At 47.7% G+C, this 16,028-nt stretch overlaps 1 protein-coding gene across 1 annotated transcript in view; it reads right to left on the reverse strand.

Annotated features, from left to right (window-relative positions):
• Positions 1 to 643: 643 nt before the first annotated feature.
• Positions 644 to 16,028, reverse strand: part of HIP1 (huntingtin interacting protein 1) — a 70,161-nt gene continuing 54,776 nt past the window's right edge. Inside the window, exons 23-31 of the mRNA XM_008048464.2 lie at positions 14,304 to 14,414; positions 13,140 to 13,198; positions 12,649 to 12,742; positions 9,268 to 9,368; positions 8,875 to 8,980; positions 7,248 to 7,371; positions 6,742 to 6,803; positions 3,100 to 3,208; positions 644 to 2,364 (exon numbers count right to left, since the gene is read on the reverse strand). Of these exons, the coding sequence (XP_008046655.1) occupies positions 2,312 to 2,364; positions 3,100 to 3,208; positions 6,742 to 6,803; positions 7,248 to 7,371; positions 8,875 to 8,980; positions 9,268 to 9,368; positions 12,649 to 12,742; positions 13,140 to 13,198; positions 14,304 to 14,414 (819 nt within the window). The 3' untranslated portion in view covers positions 644 to 2,311. The remainder of the gene's footprint in view (positions 2,365 to 3,099; positions 3,209 to 6,741; positions 6,804 to 7,247; positions 7,372 to 8,874; positions 8,981 to 9,267; positions 9,369 to 12,648; positions 12,743 to 13,139; positions 13,199 to 14,303; positions 14,415 to 16,028) is intronic.

The following is a 16,028-nucleotide window of genomic DNA, read 5'->3' on the forward strand; positions in this document are numbered from 1 at the left end:
AAAGTAAGTACACTATATCTGACAGCTTCTTCCTCATGTGACACTGAATTCGCCTGTGTTTTGGCTTAAGTGCTTTCTTAACTGTTTTATTATTCAGGCTAAAATAAGTCCATGAAGGTTTTAAAAATTACCGTGGCTTCTTTTTAGAGGGAGTGTTATTCAGAGACTCTTAATCTGGTCCAATACAGTTGCTTTTTCCCCAGTGGTAATTTGGAGCACATGAGTTTGAATGAGGAGTGAGGACCAGTTGCTTTTGGAAAGGGTGACCCATGCCAAAAACACAACTGGCGTCATTGGCACAACTGGAACAGAGACTCCACACACCAGTCCTTCTGGGCCTTGAAACAGAACAATGCTCAGCACAGACAGGGATTAAACTGAGACCACCCAATTCTCCTGCTACACTTCCTTAGCCCAGTATGGAGGCCACGTATCTGGGTGTGGTAGTCTGCATTCCTGGGTGACAGTTTTTTGAGTGCCCCACTTGGAGTTGGGGGGCAAGTTAGAAAGTGGAGTTGATTCACAGTGATCAAACAGAAGTCTCACAACCCATCAAGTGGCAAACTTGGCAATGTTCTGTTGGGACAGGTCCTGGGAAGTGCTGTTGGCTACTACCAATGAGTTGCTACAGATAAAGAAGGAAGACGCTGTTTTCCCAAGATCAGAAGGTCACTTAAATGCTGGGGTTCATCTGGAAGCGGAAAAGTGCTGTCAGGATGCCCGTGTCTAGGAGGTTGCTCAGTGTGCCCTCTGTTCTCATCCTGTCTGCAGGGCAGCAAGAGCCTGGAACGTGTGGCTGGAAGGAGTCAGAGCCAGTGGTTCCCCTTTTCTGTTTTCCCTGACCCCACAACTCTGAGGGACCTGCTTACTTTGAGATCCAAGTCAGTAACAGTCCAGGCTGGCCCCGTTGGCCTTGCTTGATTCCAACAGGCCGATGGAGCAGGCCAGCAGTACGAGCCTTGCCAGTCACACCTCAAGTCCTGATTGCTCCAAGCCATCTTTTTGTAGGCTGTTGCTGCTCAAAGGAGGTTAGTAATAAATACTGAGGGTTCCGAACCAAGCACAGGGTTCTTTCCTGATGGGAGCAAGTGATCTGATCTTCCGGATCTGTCAACTGGGTAGAACTCAGAACGATCTTCAGATTCATGATGATGCCAGCCAAGGCAGATATATGGAGAAAGGAGCTGGAAATCCCCACGCTCTCTCTCAGGCCCCTGCCTGGGAATCAAAGGAGGTGGCCCACTTGACGTGTTCCATGTCATTCGTTCTGGGGGAAATAGTGTTATGACTCTCACCAGCTTCCTTCAAGCATGTGATAAGGTTTTTGAGCCTGGTCATGGGAATTCCTAGGAAGGGTGTCCCCCGAAGACCCCAGCTGTGTACACTCCTCCTTTCCTTCTTTCTGCTGCCCTCTCCCTCGGGAAGGTGGACAGAGGCTTTCCGCTGGGGTCCAGCTTTAGGAAGACAAGGCACTCGCTCTGCTTCGGCCTTTGAGGAAAGCTGTCACTCAGCAGCTCCGCCCGGCCCTGGACCGGGCCGCAGGGCGGAGGCGGAGGTGGAGCACCAAGGTGAAGCCTGAGCAGCACCACTGCTGGACCTGCCGCGGTGGGGGCCCTGGGGAGCTCAGAGAGCCAGGGCTGTGCCCTCTGGGAGAGGTGGATACGTGAGTAAGACTTGAAACTAAACAAAACAAGAAAACCCAACCAACCACCATCGAGTAGCGGTGGAAATCCATGGAACTGCCAGAAGAAGGGGAGGATGGCCTTGGCATTCTCAGCCAGGACACTCCTGCTGTCCTCCCGACTGTGGATTCAGGGCAGTGTCCTGGCTTGGAATCCACCTGCCCTCTGATGCTCACAAGTTTGTGCAAATGATGAAACTGAAAGGACTGAGAAGAAAACAGAAAAGAAAATGCATAAGATCTTCCTTCTCCAAAGTCTCGACAATACCGAGCAGCCCCTCTAGGAAGGACTAAGGACACCAGTTGTGGGGGTGAAACAGTAGGCAGGACCGGATGGAGGTCCTTTCTGTTGAGTGGCCCTGGCCCCCTCCTCTTTGGACCTGGGCTTGCTCATGGGCTGCACTGGCCAGCCGGGATGCCACAGAGGCGGGGAAAGAACAGAGACCCTGGGTCCAAACAGAGAGGGTGTCACTGTGGAGGGAGTCTTTGGAAGGGTCATGCAGGTCCTCGGCACTGGGCAGTGGGAGCGGCATGGCTGCCAAGGACTTTGTGGCCTGTGGCTGGGGAAATAACAGACACAGAGATGGTAACAAGGATTTACACGCTGACGTATAGGGTGTTGGTTTGGCGCTACTCTTTTTCGGTTACCGCTTCTTGCAGTATAGGCGGAGATGCTTCTGTTCCTAAAAGACAATGATAACTTATGTTGCAAAGCACTTCATGCACGCACGCATTCATTTAACCTATAAAAACTGCCAGTATGTGGGGCTCTAAAATACATTGTGATCACAACCATAGTGTCATCATTTCTTCCCCAAGCTCAGTGTCTAGGAATGACTAGAATCTGTCCAATAAGAGTCAACAAACTTGGCTGTGATCCGGTTGACCACTACGGATGTGCAGAAAAGCAGCATACAGTCTCGGGGTGATGGATGGTGAGTTTCTGGACTGGCAGGCCAGGTATCATTCCACCCACTCCACTTCCCAGCCCCCGAGCCCTTCTGTCTTTTGGCCTTTGTTGCCCATCACTGGCTCTAGACAGGCAGAAGCTTGTAATTCACTTGTTCCTGTCTGCCAAATCTCCACTGACCACGATTCCCTCACTATTCGACTCTATGGGGCCAGAAATGAAACTCCTGGAAGCCGAGCAGGCTACCTGGGCCTGGGAAGGGATGGCAGTGAACAAGCGATGAGCCCATGGGTCAATATTTAGGTCTTGAAAGACGATCACCAACGCTTTCAGTTCACCACACTTTACCCCCGCTTTGGGTTTAAAGAGAAAACAGGCTCTGCGAGGAGAGGAGGAGGAACTCTCAGCCTCGGTGGATTCCTCGTTCTGCTCCACTGGCATGGAAGGCCCTGGCCCAGAGCTCCCTCCCCCTGCTGTGGGCTGGTGCCAGTCCCCAGGGCTGGCTTACCTTCTTCCCAGCCCTCAGCGACACCTGCAAGTTCATAGTGCTTTTTCCGAAGCTCTCCCAGTTTTTGACGCTCTTTCTGCAAATCAGTTTCTAGCTCCAGCACCCTAACCTGTAAGGGGAAAGCCAGTGGAATTCCCTTTTGATCAAGTCATCCGGATCTATCTTATTTTGACTCAGCCCTTTTCCTCTGCATTCCGGCTTTCTCCTTCCACGTGGAATAGTCGCTCCGTTTCCACAGCTTACCCAGTCCTCCGTTTCAACTCTCCCTCTGCTCGCATTTCCCCCACCCGCCCATGTGTCCATTTGAACCCATCCCATTCATCCCAGTAGCTCTTACATGGTGACCCTCCACCGGAAAGAAATTATGCTTTACAAACTGAGGCCTAAAAGGGAGGTGGGCTTATCTTCTGCTCTTCTGATAAAAATCACTATCTAAAAATAACTCCACTGTTTTGCCTGACTGCATGGTGGGTTCCAGTCTGGTTGTAACCTTTCTTCAATCCCAGGCCCATGGCCATGTGAGGAGCTTGGATATTCTACATGCAAAGGGAAGCCATTGGGGGGTGACAGGTTGTGATTTACGTGTCTAAAATATTATGTGGAGAATGAATGGACTGTAGAGAGTCAAGAGTAGAAAATGTAAAATATTTACAGAAGGACAGATACTGGCACAGCAACCCTACCTTGGGCTTTCACCGGGATGCCATTTACTTACTTCAATCCCTGCAAGTCCAGGTGGGGCCCGAATATGAGGGTTCTGGTATCTCGAAAGCACTGGTGCCACTTAGACTTACTACTGCTACAGGAAAATCTTACTAAAGGAAGGGGTGATCTTGGCTAGCTCTACTTCTTGATAAACTATTTTATTTTAGATTGAAAAATATAGTTTATTTAGGAAGGAGAGAGAGAGAGAGAGAGAGAGAGAGAGAGAGAGAGAGAGAGAGAGAGAGAAAGAAAGAAAGAGGAGATTCACCTACCCAAGGTAGGGGAGAAGGCCAGAGCTTAAGAAAACATGGCCTGGCCACAGCTCAAAGAACACATGGCCAGATCACAGCTTAGCGAAGCAATGGCGTATTTGTTTATTTATTCAGGAAATATTTGCTGAGGACTGATCATGTACCCCAGGCTCTGTTATAGGTGCTGGAGGCATAGTGGTGAGCAGACAGACAAGGTCCCTGCTTACTTTGTAGGGGGAAAGAGAAAGATGAACAAGAAAAAAAATTCAGACTGTAAAGAATATGACCGGGTGACGTGATGAAGACTAAGGCTGGTTGGCAAAGGCTACTCTCAGGAAGTCACTTTTGAGCCGAAACCTAAATGGCCTTAAGAGCTCAGCAGTTCAGAGACCTGGGGAAGAATAATCCAGAAAGAGGAAGCAGCCAGAGCAAAGGCTCTAGGGCAGGACTGAGCTTCAGGGGGTGGGAGAAGAAGGAAGGAAGCTCTCTGGGAGAGAGAGAGGGCTGCACGATGAGGAAGCAAGTGGGCAAGGGTCATTTCACCCAGGGCCCTTGGATGGGGGAGAAGCAAGACTCCTCTGCATGCAGAGAGGTGCTGCTGGGAGGATTTAAGCAAGGGGTGACGTGGGATTTACGGCTCTCAAGTATCATGTGGAGAATGAATTGACTGTGAGGGTGAAGAGTGGAAGGGACTAGACAGAGCAAGGTGCTTCCCTTTTCGTTTTTTTTCTCTGTGAGTCAAGGTCTCACGCTGTCACCCAAGCTGGCATGATCACAGCTCACTGTAGCCTCAAACTCCGGGGCTCAGGCGATGCTTTCGCCTCAGCCTCCCAAATAGCTGGGCTCACAGGCACCACCATACCTCGTGTTTTGAATTTTTGTAGGGATGAGGTCTGGCTACGTTGCCTCAGCTGGTCCTTGAGATTGCTCCTGGGCTCCAGCAATCCTCCCACCTTGGCCTGCCAGTGTGTTGGGATTACAGGCACGGGCCCAAATGCCCACAGCCAGTTTTTAAACTTTTGATTATGGAAAATGTAGAACATCCACAGAACAAGGGAGACTAGCACAGTGATCCCACCCTGTGCTTTCCGCCTGGCTCCACCAACTGTCCACCCACAGCCAGGCTTGTCCCCCCAGTATCCTCTGCTCTTCTCTCCATGACTGGACCCTGCCACGGGATCGCTTTGTAATAAATCCTCGCATACACTACAGGTAAGTTGCTTTTGCAGTAGTTCAGGAGACAGACGATGGTGGTTTAGCTTAGGGTGTGGAGGTGGAAAGAAGTAGGAAGATTAGGACTTTGGTTTGAGACTTAGAGTTGGCAGGACTTGGAGATGAACTGGATGTGGAGGGTGAGGAAAAGAGGAACAAAGGATGACTACCGGCCTTGGGGCTCAACAACCAAGTGGATGTGAGGGTGCCGTTTATGGAGATGAAGGAAACTAGAGAAGGGACAGTGGGGTATGAGGGACACCAAGAGGCAAGTTTTGGACATGTTATCTCGAGACACTTATTGGGCAGCCAGCGGGGGTATCAGTGGCAGCTGGAGTAGTATTGGGGCCCAAGGAGAAGATTTAGGCTAGGGGGAAGAACTTGGTGTCGGCACAAGTCAAGAGGCAATGGGTGACACCAATAAGCAAGAGAGTTCTTTCAGTATCTAGACAGAAATTTGGACACTCAACTTTTCCTAAAGATGCCAAATGACCTATCTATGGAACTTGGTACAATTCCAATCTGGAATATACCACAAGATTGATGACCACCAATTCTAGAACAAAGATGTCAACTTCTTTTCAAGATCCCACTGATACTTGTTTTGCCTGGCATAACTTTACTGAAAAATAGAGGGAAATGGCATTGCCTTTGATGAGTCCACAGGGAATTGGTTTTTCTTTTTTCTTTTTTTGAGTTGGAGTCTCACCCTGTCGCCCAGACTGGAGTGCAGTGGCCGCTCCCAGCCACCGCAGCCTCGACCTGCTGGGCTCCGGCGATCCTTCCGCCTCAGCCTTCCGAGTAGCTGGAATTACAGGCACGCGCTACCACGCCCGGCTGATTTTTTGATTTATTGTAGAGATGAGGTCTCGCTGCCCAGGCGGGTCTCGAACCCGCGGACTCAGGCGATCCACTCACCTCAGCCTCCCAAAGGTGCGGATTACAAGCTGAGCCACCGAGCCCGGCTCTCAATTTCTTTCCCTTTCCTGGGGGGGCAGACGACCATCTCCACAAATGTGCACTAATACCGCCATCACAACCATTCTCTTCCCTATGTGGTTTTAGATTCATATCATTCATTACTTCCATGTGCCTAGAATGTCTATGAAACATCCAAACACGAAAGGCCATACATAAATAATTCATACCAGAAGTTTTAAAAAGAATTGTCTATAGTAAGACAAGCAGAGAAGCATTTGTAGGCTGCAAAGAGATCCCTGATGATGTTCAGAGGAACATCAGTCCATAACTGGCAGGCAAAAGGTAAGATTCTGATCTTTACGGGCTGCCTCTCTCCATTTCCAACTGCTTCTTCTAGCATCATTTACATTTCATCTAGGGCTAGTAGGTGCATCTATGTTCATCCCCCCCTCAGTCCTCTCTCTCTCTGGCTGCCCCCCTCCCCAAAGGAGTAGTATTTGGGGTCAATGTCCAGGCAATAGAGACCGTCTAGACTTAGAGACAGAGTTCTTACCTGGGAATCCATCTCTTGGCGTTTGATCTGGGTCAGCGTCATGCTTGAGAAGTCCATACTGTCTGCAAGGACAGCAATAATGTCTTGTCAAATACTACCCTGGCTGACCTCACCTGAAATGTGGCCAGTGCCAACACTCGTGGACATGCCTGGCTTGCCATTGGTCAACACATGCATGAAAGGAACTGAGGGACAAAGAGGAAGGAAGGATGAAGAGGTTAGAGGTGACCAGGATCCAACCTCCCCAGGGCAACCAGGCCTACAGAGTCTTTTTCTGAATTCAGAGAAAGGGCTAAATAGAAAATCTACATAAGGGCCTTCATGGTAGTGATATAAACACCATGCCTGTGCGGTATCCCAGCTTACGAGAAATTAAGTGTGAATGTAAAAAGAGGAAAGATACAAAAGAATTTAGAAAGAGAACTGTAGAAATTGGAATCATGGGGAAGCATGCAGAGAACAACTAAAGGGAGTGGATAAGAAAAGCATCCCTTCTGGAAGGCTACCTGTCTCTTCGATCTGTGATTTGCCAGAAATGGTTGAGGCCACGACCCCGGCAGTGGCCTGGTTCACTCCTCGAGAAGCCTGCTGCAGCTGGGCAAGGTTGGGGCTGTCCTTATCAGCTTTCACCTGCCAGGACAAAGAGGATTTAGATTCATACAACACCTAGAGCAGCAAGGACTGAATCCAAGGGTTGGTCTGATGGTTCCTGGCAAATACGTGTGACCCATGGTAGTCACCAGTCAAACAGCTTCTCAAAACTTGCTCCCTATAGGGTCAGCTTCTGGTATATCTATAATATAAAACATTATTCCTGGCGAATTTGCTTGGTGGCCCCTAACTCTAGCTTATCACTTATTTAGATAGAATGCTCAGTTGTGGAAACCATTTTGAGACAATAAGAAATAAGGAGAAATAGGTTGGGCACAGTGGCTCACACCTGTAATCCAAGGTCTTTGGAAGGCTGAGGTGGGAGGACTGCTTGAATCCAGGAGCTTGAGACCAGCCTGGGCAACATAGCAAGGCCTTGACTCTCTATATTGAAAAATAAATAAATAAGCCAGGCTCGGTGGCTCAGCCTGGAATCCCGCGCCTCTGGGAGGCTGAGGTGAGTGGATTGCCTGAGCCCGCGGGTTCGAGACCTGCCTGGACAGCGAGACCTCATCTCTACAATAAGTCAAAAAATCAGCCGGGTGTGGTAGTGCATGCCTCTAATTCCGGCTACTCGGAAGGCTGCGGAGGAAGGATCGCCGGAGCCCAGCAGGCTGAGGCTGCGGTGGCCGGGAGCGGCCACTGCACTCCAGTCTGGGCGACAGAATGAGACTCCAACTCAAAAAAAATAAAAAAATAAAAATAAATAAATAAATAAACAAACAAAGAGGAAATAAGGACAAATAAAGAACACTCACTGGAGTACTATCAAACTCCTGAAAGGATTTTGGTTACAAGCTTTGCATAAAGATCAGCTGGGGCCTTGATTCAATTTTGGAGACAAAAGAGGGGTTACAGAATGTCAGAGCCAAGGCAGGTAACCTGTTTACTGTATCCACCTATTCCTTATTTGAGTGTTCTAGGAATGCTGGGATTGCTCATCAGAGGTTGGCATGGCTGGGTCCCTCCCAGACCACTTGTAACAGAAGTGAGGAGAGCCGTGAGGGACACGTGTGGTGAGCTGAGTAGAGGGACTCCTTGCTGACAGATGAAAGGCATGTAGAGGAAGGTGGTATGAGACCCTGGAGCGGCAGAATTTTAATTTGGGACCCAGCCTACTTGGACCCTGGATAATTTTTTTTTTTTTTGAGTTGGAGTCTCACTCTGTTGCCAGGCTGGATGGCAGTGGCATGCTCCCGGCCACCCAGCCCCACGCAACCATGCCCAGCTAATTTTTTGATTTATCGTAGAGAGGAAGTCTTGCCAAGTTGCCCAGGTGGGTCTCAAACCCGTGGGCTCAGTCAGTCCTCCCACCTTGGCCTCCCAAAGTGCTGGGATTAAAAGCGTGAGTCACCGCGCCCGGCCTAACAGATAAATGGTCTATTCTCAGGGTCAGTTCCGCTGTCCAAGTACTCGCTAACCTAGCCAAGTACTCTCTATCCAGGCCTTCCAGTGTCTTAAGGAGCTCAGGACAGGTCTTACCTTGGATGCAGCTACAAGCTGGGCTGTGCTAGCAGCAATTTCATGCGAACACACCATCAGCTCCTCAAACTTCCCCTTGCCTTGGACCACCAGATCAGCTGCATCCCTGTAGGAGACGACAAGACGGACGAGGTCATAGGCAGACGAGGTGCAACGCCTCGTGATCCCATCTCCAGACCACCCCCACCACTCTGCCCAGACAGCGAAGGGAGGTCGCCTTCCCTGCCCTGTACCACCCTGGAAGACCCAGGCTCCCTTGCACTTTTCGTTGGTTGACTTCCTGATCAACAGCACATTTCTAGGGAACAGACTTTTTCCCCCTGACCTATTGTTTGGAGTGGATCAAAGGAATGGGGGTTTGGAGGAGGAGCTTCGGGACCCACAGACACTTACACCATAACAGTGGCTCCCCAGCCCACGGCTTTGGAAGCTGAGATGAGTCCTTCTGTCCATCGAGAATTCTTGGCATAGAACTCTTTAGGGGATGCTGTACCCTAGGGAAGCACAAAAAAAATAACTGCCTTTTATTGAGCAGCTACTATGCACCAGATGCTTTTATATATATATATAAAATCATATATATATTATACATATATATAATCCCATATTGTCTTTACAGTTATCTCTGAAGGGTAAACATTATTATTCCTATTTTACAGATAAAAAAACTAAGATGCACAGAGACAAAAATGCTTTTCCCAAAGTCATTCAGTAAATAAACAGAAACCTGGGCTTTTCTGACTCCAAAGCCTGTATGTAGTGCTTCTATTGTAGCACAACAATATATTGTATAAAAAACAAACAAACACACACACACACATATATATATATATATATATATATATATATATATGTTTTTTTTTTTTTTTAAGTTGGAGTCTCACTCTGTTGCCCACACTGGAGTGCAGTGGCTGCTCCCGGCCACCACAGCCTCGACCTGCTGGGCTCCGGCGATCCTTCCGCCTCAGCCTTCCAAGTAGCCGGAATTACAGGTATGCGCTACCACGCCCGGCTGATTTTTTGATTTTGATTGTAGAGATGAGGTCTTGCTGCCCAGGTGGGTCTCGAACCCGCGGGCTCAGGCAATCCACTCACCTCAGCCTCCCAAAGGCGCGGGATTGCAGGCTGAGCCACCGAGCCCGGCTAAAATATGTATATTAAAACAGTCGTGACTGGCACATTTTTCACTTTCCTGATTCCGAGAATTGGCAAAAATAAAAAAAAATCTGAAGTTGGTTGCTGCAAACTTCTGTTGTTAAGCACAAGTGAAATGATCTTAGCTAAATTGTCACCTTTTTCACAATATAGCTGAAAATTGCAGACATATTCAGTATTTGCCTCAGACACCACTCTAACATTCCATACTTTGTATCTTTACTCAGATTATAAACCCAAAACGACAGTCTTCCATGATGAAGTATCATGGATTAATCCAAGGAAAGTTCTTGTTCAGGTTTGTGCATAGTGCTGAACTTATTTAAAACATAATTTATTACAGGTTCAATTGGAAAAATGCAAAAACTGCAAAATTTGTAGGACTATTTCATGTCATTAATTTTGAAAAGAAAGCCATTACAATTGTCGGATATGTCGACCAGTAATCATGTATTGTGGTTTTCTTCACTTGTCCCATCAAAATAGTTAATGCTAGAAATTTTTTATCTCGGACACTGTAGTATTGCTCTACATTTTTCATTTCTTTGGAAATTTATATCTGTGGTGCATCTGATCATAATACCTGTTAGTTTCAGCTGCGATCATCTCTATAAAATCATCATCAATAAACAGTCTGACAACTTCACTTATACTTTGAGGATCATTTGGAAATACCTTGACATCTGGATTACCAATAAACACTTCTAAGTTTCTTTTTGGATTGTATTTTGCCCACTCAATGCCTGATTCATTCTTTCCCGTATTAGAGTCACTGTCATAGATTATCTGTGCTGTATTTCTTCATTTACACTTACCATTACATCACTATCTGTCTCACTATCATTAATAAATTCACTGGATTCAACTTTGACCTCGGAAATCTCATCAGCATATATTTCTTAGTTTTCTATAATTATAGTAATTTGTTATTATTATTATTATTTTGAGAGTTGGCGTCTCACTCTGTCACCCAGGCTAGAGTACAGTGGCACACTCAAGGCCCCCCATTGTCGACCTGCTCGGCTCTGGCGATCCTTCTGCCTCAGCCTTCAAAGTAGCTGGAACTACTACAGGTGTTGCACTACCATGCCTGGCTAATTTATGATTTTTTATTAGAGAGATGAGGTCTCGTCAAGTCGCCTGGGCTGGTCTCCGACCCATGGGGCTCAAGCAATCCACTCGCCTCGGCCTCCCTAAGTGTTGGGATTACAGGCTGAGCCACCAAGCCTGGCCGGTAAATTATTTTTAACATTGAAGTATGAAAGCCCTGAGATATCAAAATACAAGTGTACAATACTAATTACAACAAAGTAATGGACCAACTTGCAATTTTTAGCAACTGTGTAAATCAATAATAACATTGCACAGTAAGCCGGGCTTGGTGGCTCAGCCTGTAATCCCACGCCTTTGGGAGGCTGAGGTGAGTGGACTGCCTGAGCCCGCGGGTTTGAGACCCACCTGGGCAGCGAGACCTCATCTCTACAATAAATCAAAAAATCAGCCAGGCGTGGTAGCTCATGTCTGTAATTCCGGATACTCGGAAGGCTGAGGCAGAAGGATCGCCGGAGCCCAGCAGGTCGAGGCTGCGGTGGCCGGGAGCGGCCACTGCACTCCAGTCTGGGTGACCAAGTGAGGCTCCAACTCAAAAAAAAAAAAAATATATTGCACAGTCGATATCAAGTAATTACCTCAATTAACTCTCTCTCTCCTTGCCTGACTACTCTTTTTCAAGCAAAATACAATAACACATACATGTGACAATGTTGCAGCATTCAGAAACAGAATTTGCAAAGACGTGAATTCATGTCAGTGGCAACCAGGAACAGAATTTGGAATGACGTGAATTCATGACAGCAGTTGCGAATGAGTTAATGTATGAGTAAGTTATGATTTGAGGGGAGTCTAGCTGCTCTACACGATTTGCCAGGAGAGAACTCTTGAATTTGAAAGATGTTTTTATGATTTGGAAATGTCTGGTAGTCTGAGAATGTGCAAATACTCCTTGTTTAGTCTTTCTATTTTAGGAAAAGGAAACATCAGCTCTCAGCCTGATAAAAAGCACCACCAGAGCAGATCTGGCTGCTTTCTCTATGGGACTGTTTCAGACCCATGACCTCTCCCTGGACCTAGGCCTTCTAAGCTGTAGCCACAGACAGGGACGTGAGGGAAAGACAAAATGCCAATTACACCAGAGAAGGCGTGAGAATACAAAGCGATGTCTTGACAAGAGGCTGAGAGCAGGGTCTGTCTGTGAACAGAGGTGAGCTGACCCTGCTGTTGGACACAGACATGCAGAACCCCCTGTGAAACGTCCGTATCAAGTTTGCTCTTGGGATCTGTCTGGTTTCCTCCAGTCCTCCCTTCCTCCTCAGAGGACCAGGCTTCCACAGCAGGTTCCAACGATGCCTGCCTGAGTGAAGCTATGGCTGCCCGCCCTCTGGGGAGCGACCAGGAACCCCACACCTTCTCTCCACAGCATCTGTGGATGTCCACGAGAGTGGTGGCTGCACCCTCGGGTGGGTGCACGGGACAAGACTGCAGCGTCCCTAGAATTCAGGGAAACGGGAGTCGCTCGCTAATGCCCTGCCCGCCTTGTCCAGGGCCCACACCCACGCTCACCCTGCCGCTCTCCACAATCTCTCTCTGGAGGTCCTTAGAGGCCACGATGAGCACCTGAATAGCTTGCATTAGGCTAGTACAGGAACCAAGGATCCTGCCAAAGGGAAAAAAAAAAAAGTCAGGGACAAACAGACCAAGGACAAGGAAGACTGTTCTTGTCTCATTCCTAATCAGAGGCAAACCTGGAATGGGAAAGAGAGGCAGGGAAGGTGCTGAGATTGCTGGAACACCGGGGGGTGACAGATGACCGAGAAACCGGATGCTAATCTTCTTCATAAGGAAGAAATTATGTTGTGATTCTTAGGGTTTCTCTTCCCCTAGCATGCAGCAGCAATATTGCTGTCACCACTCACACTGTCCTAAACAATGACACAGACTCAGCCCTTGCTCGTGGCTGCTAATGTTCTGCTCGCATCCCCTGATGGGTATGCAAAGCATAGCGCATAACGCACTGCAAGGAAGACCGATCCTCCTCCCCTAGTGCAACTGACCTTTCGTTCACCTCCAGTTTGACTCCTGTGTCTCCTGCTCGGGATTTGCTGAGCATCTCCTGGTAAAAAGAAGGAGGGTCTGTAAATATCCTGAGTACTGAGCACTTGCTATGCTTTGAGTCCAACATCCTGTGGTAGCTGACAAACCCGAATCTAGAAGTCTCCATCCATGTCCTTGCGAGAGTCAGTCAAAGAATCCAGACTCTAATCTATCCAGGTGGGGTGCTACAGCAGGCCAGCTCCACGATCCATGAGTGTCTTAATATTCTGGTGCCCAGTGCAGACTCTGAAAGTCACAGCACCATGCCAAAAGGGGCAACTGCTGTTATGTCCTAAGGTAGGTGCTCACACCATGGCAGGTGGCTTGAGCTTTCCCCCTAAGGAGCAACAAGTGACCTTCCCTATGATGCTTACTCAGCTTCTTCTGAGAATTCTTACTAATGACTGGGGTGCTATTGACCTATTGAATGCCTGGCACGGAAATAAATGGTTAAATGTTAACCATTTATGTTAAATGGTTAAATGTTACCTCATTTAACTTCTTTTTTTGAGTAGGAGTCTCATTCTGTTATCCAGGCTGGAGTGTAGCAGTGACATGCTCACAGCCACCGCAGCCTTGACCTGGTGGGCCAGGCAATCCTTCCAAGTAGCTGGGACCACAGGTGTGTGCCACCATGCCTGGCTAATTTTTTTGTTTACTGTAGAGATGAGGTCTCGCCAAGTTGCCCAGGCTGGTCTCGAACTTGTGGGCTCATGCAATCCTCTTACCTCTGCCTCCCAAAGTGCTGGGATTACAGGCATGAGCCACCGCACCTGGCTCTCATTTAACTCTTACAGCATCCTTCTAGGATAGGTAGGTATTATTATCACTGCTATCATATAGAAATGGAATCTGAATCTTAGCAAGGTGAATGCAACTTCTCAGAAGTTATACAACTAATAAGTGGTCAACTGGGAACTTGAACCCAGGACGGTCTGACACCAAAGGAAACTGCTCACCTTTCTCCACGAGGCTCTTCTCACTTTCTATTCCTTAGAAAAGCCAGTGAGTTTGGGTTTTGCTTTCTTTCACAAGGGTCCATTCTAAGATAAGTCTAAAGCGCAGCGTTGTCAAAGGGCGGCTGCAAAGCATCACTTCAGGAGATCCCACGGAAACCACCATACCTCTATTCTGGCCGTGGCGGTTTCAATGGCAGCAGAAGTGGCAGCCATCTCCTTGTCCACAAGGTCCCCCAGTTCCTCCTGCTTGATGTCCAGGCCCCGGGGCAGGAGCTCCTGTGAACATATCACAAAGTCTGAAATGACCTCTGGGCCTCCTCTCTCTTTTCCTCTGGCACTTGTAACTTTTTTTTTTTTTGAGTTGGAGTCTCATTCTACTGCCTAGGCTGGAGGCCAGTAGCACACTCATGGCCTTTGCAGCCTCGACCTTCTGGGCTCAGATGATCCTTCCACCTCAGCCTTCCAAGTAGCCGGAATTACAGGCGTGCGCTACCATGTCCAGCTGCTTTTTTGATCTGTTGTAGAGAGGAGGTCTCACCAGGTCGCCCAGGCAGGTCTCGAACATGCAGGCTCAGGCAATCCTCTCACCTTGGCCTCCAAAGTGCTGGGATTATAGGCTTGAGCCACTGCGCCTGGCCGGAACCTAGTCCCTTATTTATTCAGTGCAAATCACTTATGTTTTTGTTTTGTTTTGTTTCTGAGTAAGAGTCTCAGTCTGTCACCCAGGCTGGGGTGCAGTGGCACAGTCATGGCCACTGTAGCCTTGACCCACTGGGCTCCAGCAATCCTTCCACCTCAGCCTTCCAAGTAGCTCGAACTACAGACACACCCTACCACGCTCAGCTTATTTTGATTTATTGTAGAGACGAGGTCTTGCCAAGCAGCCCAGGCTGGTCTCTCCAACCCCCAAGCTCAGGCAATCCTCTCGTCTGGGCTCCAAAAGTGCTGGGATTATAGGCTTGAGTCATGGCACCCAGCTGTATTATGTATTTGCTACATAGGAAGTATTTTAAAAACTTTTTCAAATACAGGTGATATCTTCCAATCAGTTCCAACCTGATTTAACTTTGCTTCCACAAAGTTAAATGAGGCAGTTACTATTCCTGTTGTATAGATGGGAAGTCAGGGATCAGAGAGGTAAAATGTTTCAACCACAGTCATACTGCTAATAAATAGCAAAGCAAAATTCTAGACTAAGGTCTGACTGAGGCAAAGCCTATGACTTTAAAAAACATCGTTACATACTAGAGTATACTATATATATACATGAATGAATGGTTTAAAGACGAAGAATAATGACCCAAGTTCTCCACCACCCAACTTAAGGAACAGCTTGAGAAACATTATCAAAACCTTTTAAATCCCCTTTGTATCCTGTCCTGATTCTATCTCCCTTCCTTCCTGTTCTCCACCCCAGATAAACAAAGAATTCAGGAGTGTGATTATTATGCCTTATTTTTTTGACCCCAATATGGATGCATCTCTAAACAATATATTGTTAACTTTGACTGGTTGGGACTTTCTCCAAAAAGAATTATAATATATGTACTTTTCCATGACTTGATTTTTCACTCAATATTCTATGTGTGAGCTTCATCCTATAACCTAGTAATTCTATTCTTAGGTATATACTCTAGAGAAACTCTTACACATGGGCATCAGGAGATATGTAAAAGAATAATCATAGCCGGGCTTGATGGCTCAGCCTGTAATCCCGTGCCTGTGGGAGGTTGAAGTGAGTGGATTGCCTGAGCCCGTGGGTTCGAGACCTGCCTGGGCAGCGAGACCTCATCTCTACAATAAAATAAAAAAATCAGCTGGGCGTGGTAGCGCATGCCTGTAATTCCGGCTACTTGGAAAGGCTGAGGCGGAAGGATTCACCAGAGCCCA

This window comes from Carlito syrichta, unplaced genomic scaffold (assembly GCF_000164805.1).
Source record: "Carlito syrichta isolate Samal-C Ts95f unplaced genomic scaffold, Tarsius_syrichta-2.0.1 Scaffold123615, whole genome shotgun sequence".
NCBI lineage: Eukaryota > Metazoa > Chordata > Mammalia > Primates > Tarsiidae > Carlito > Carlito syrichta.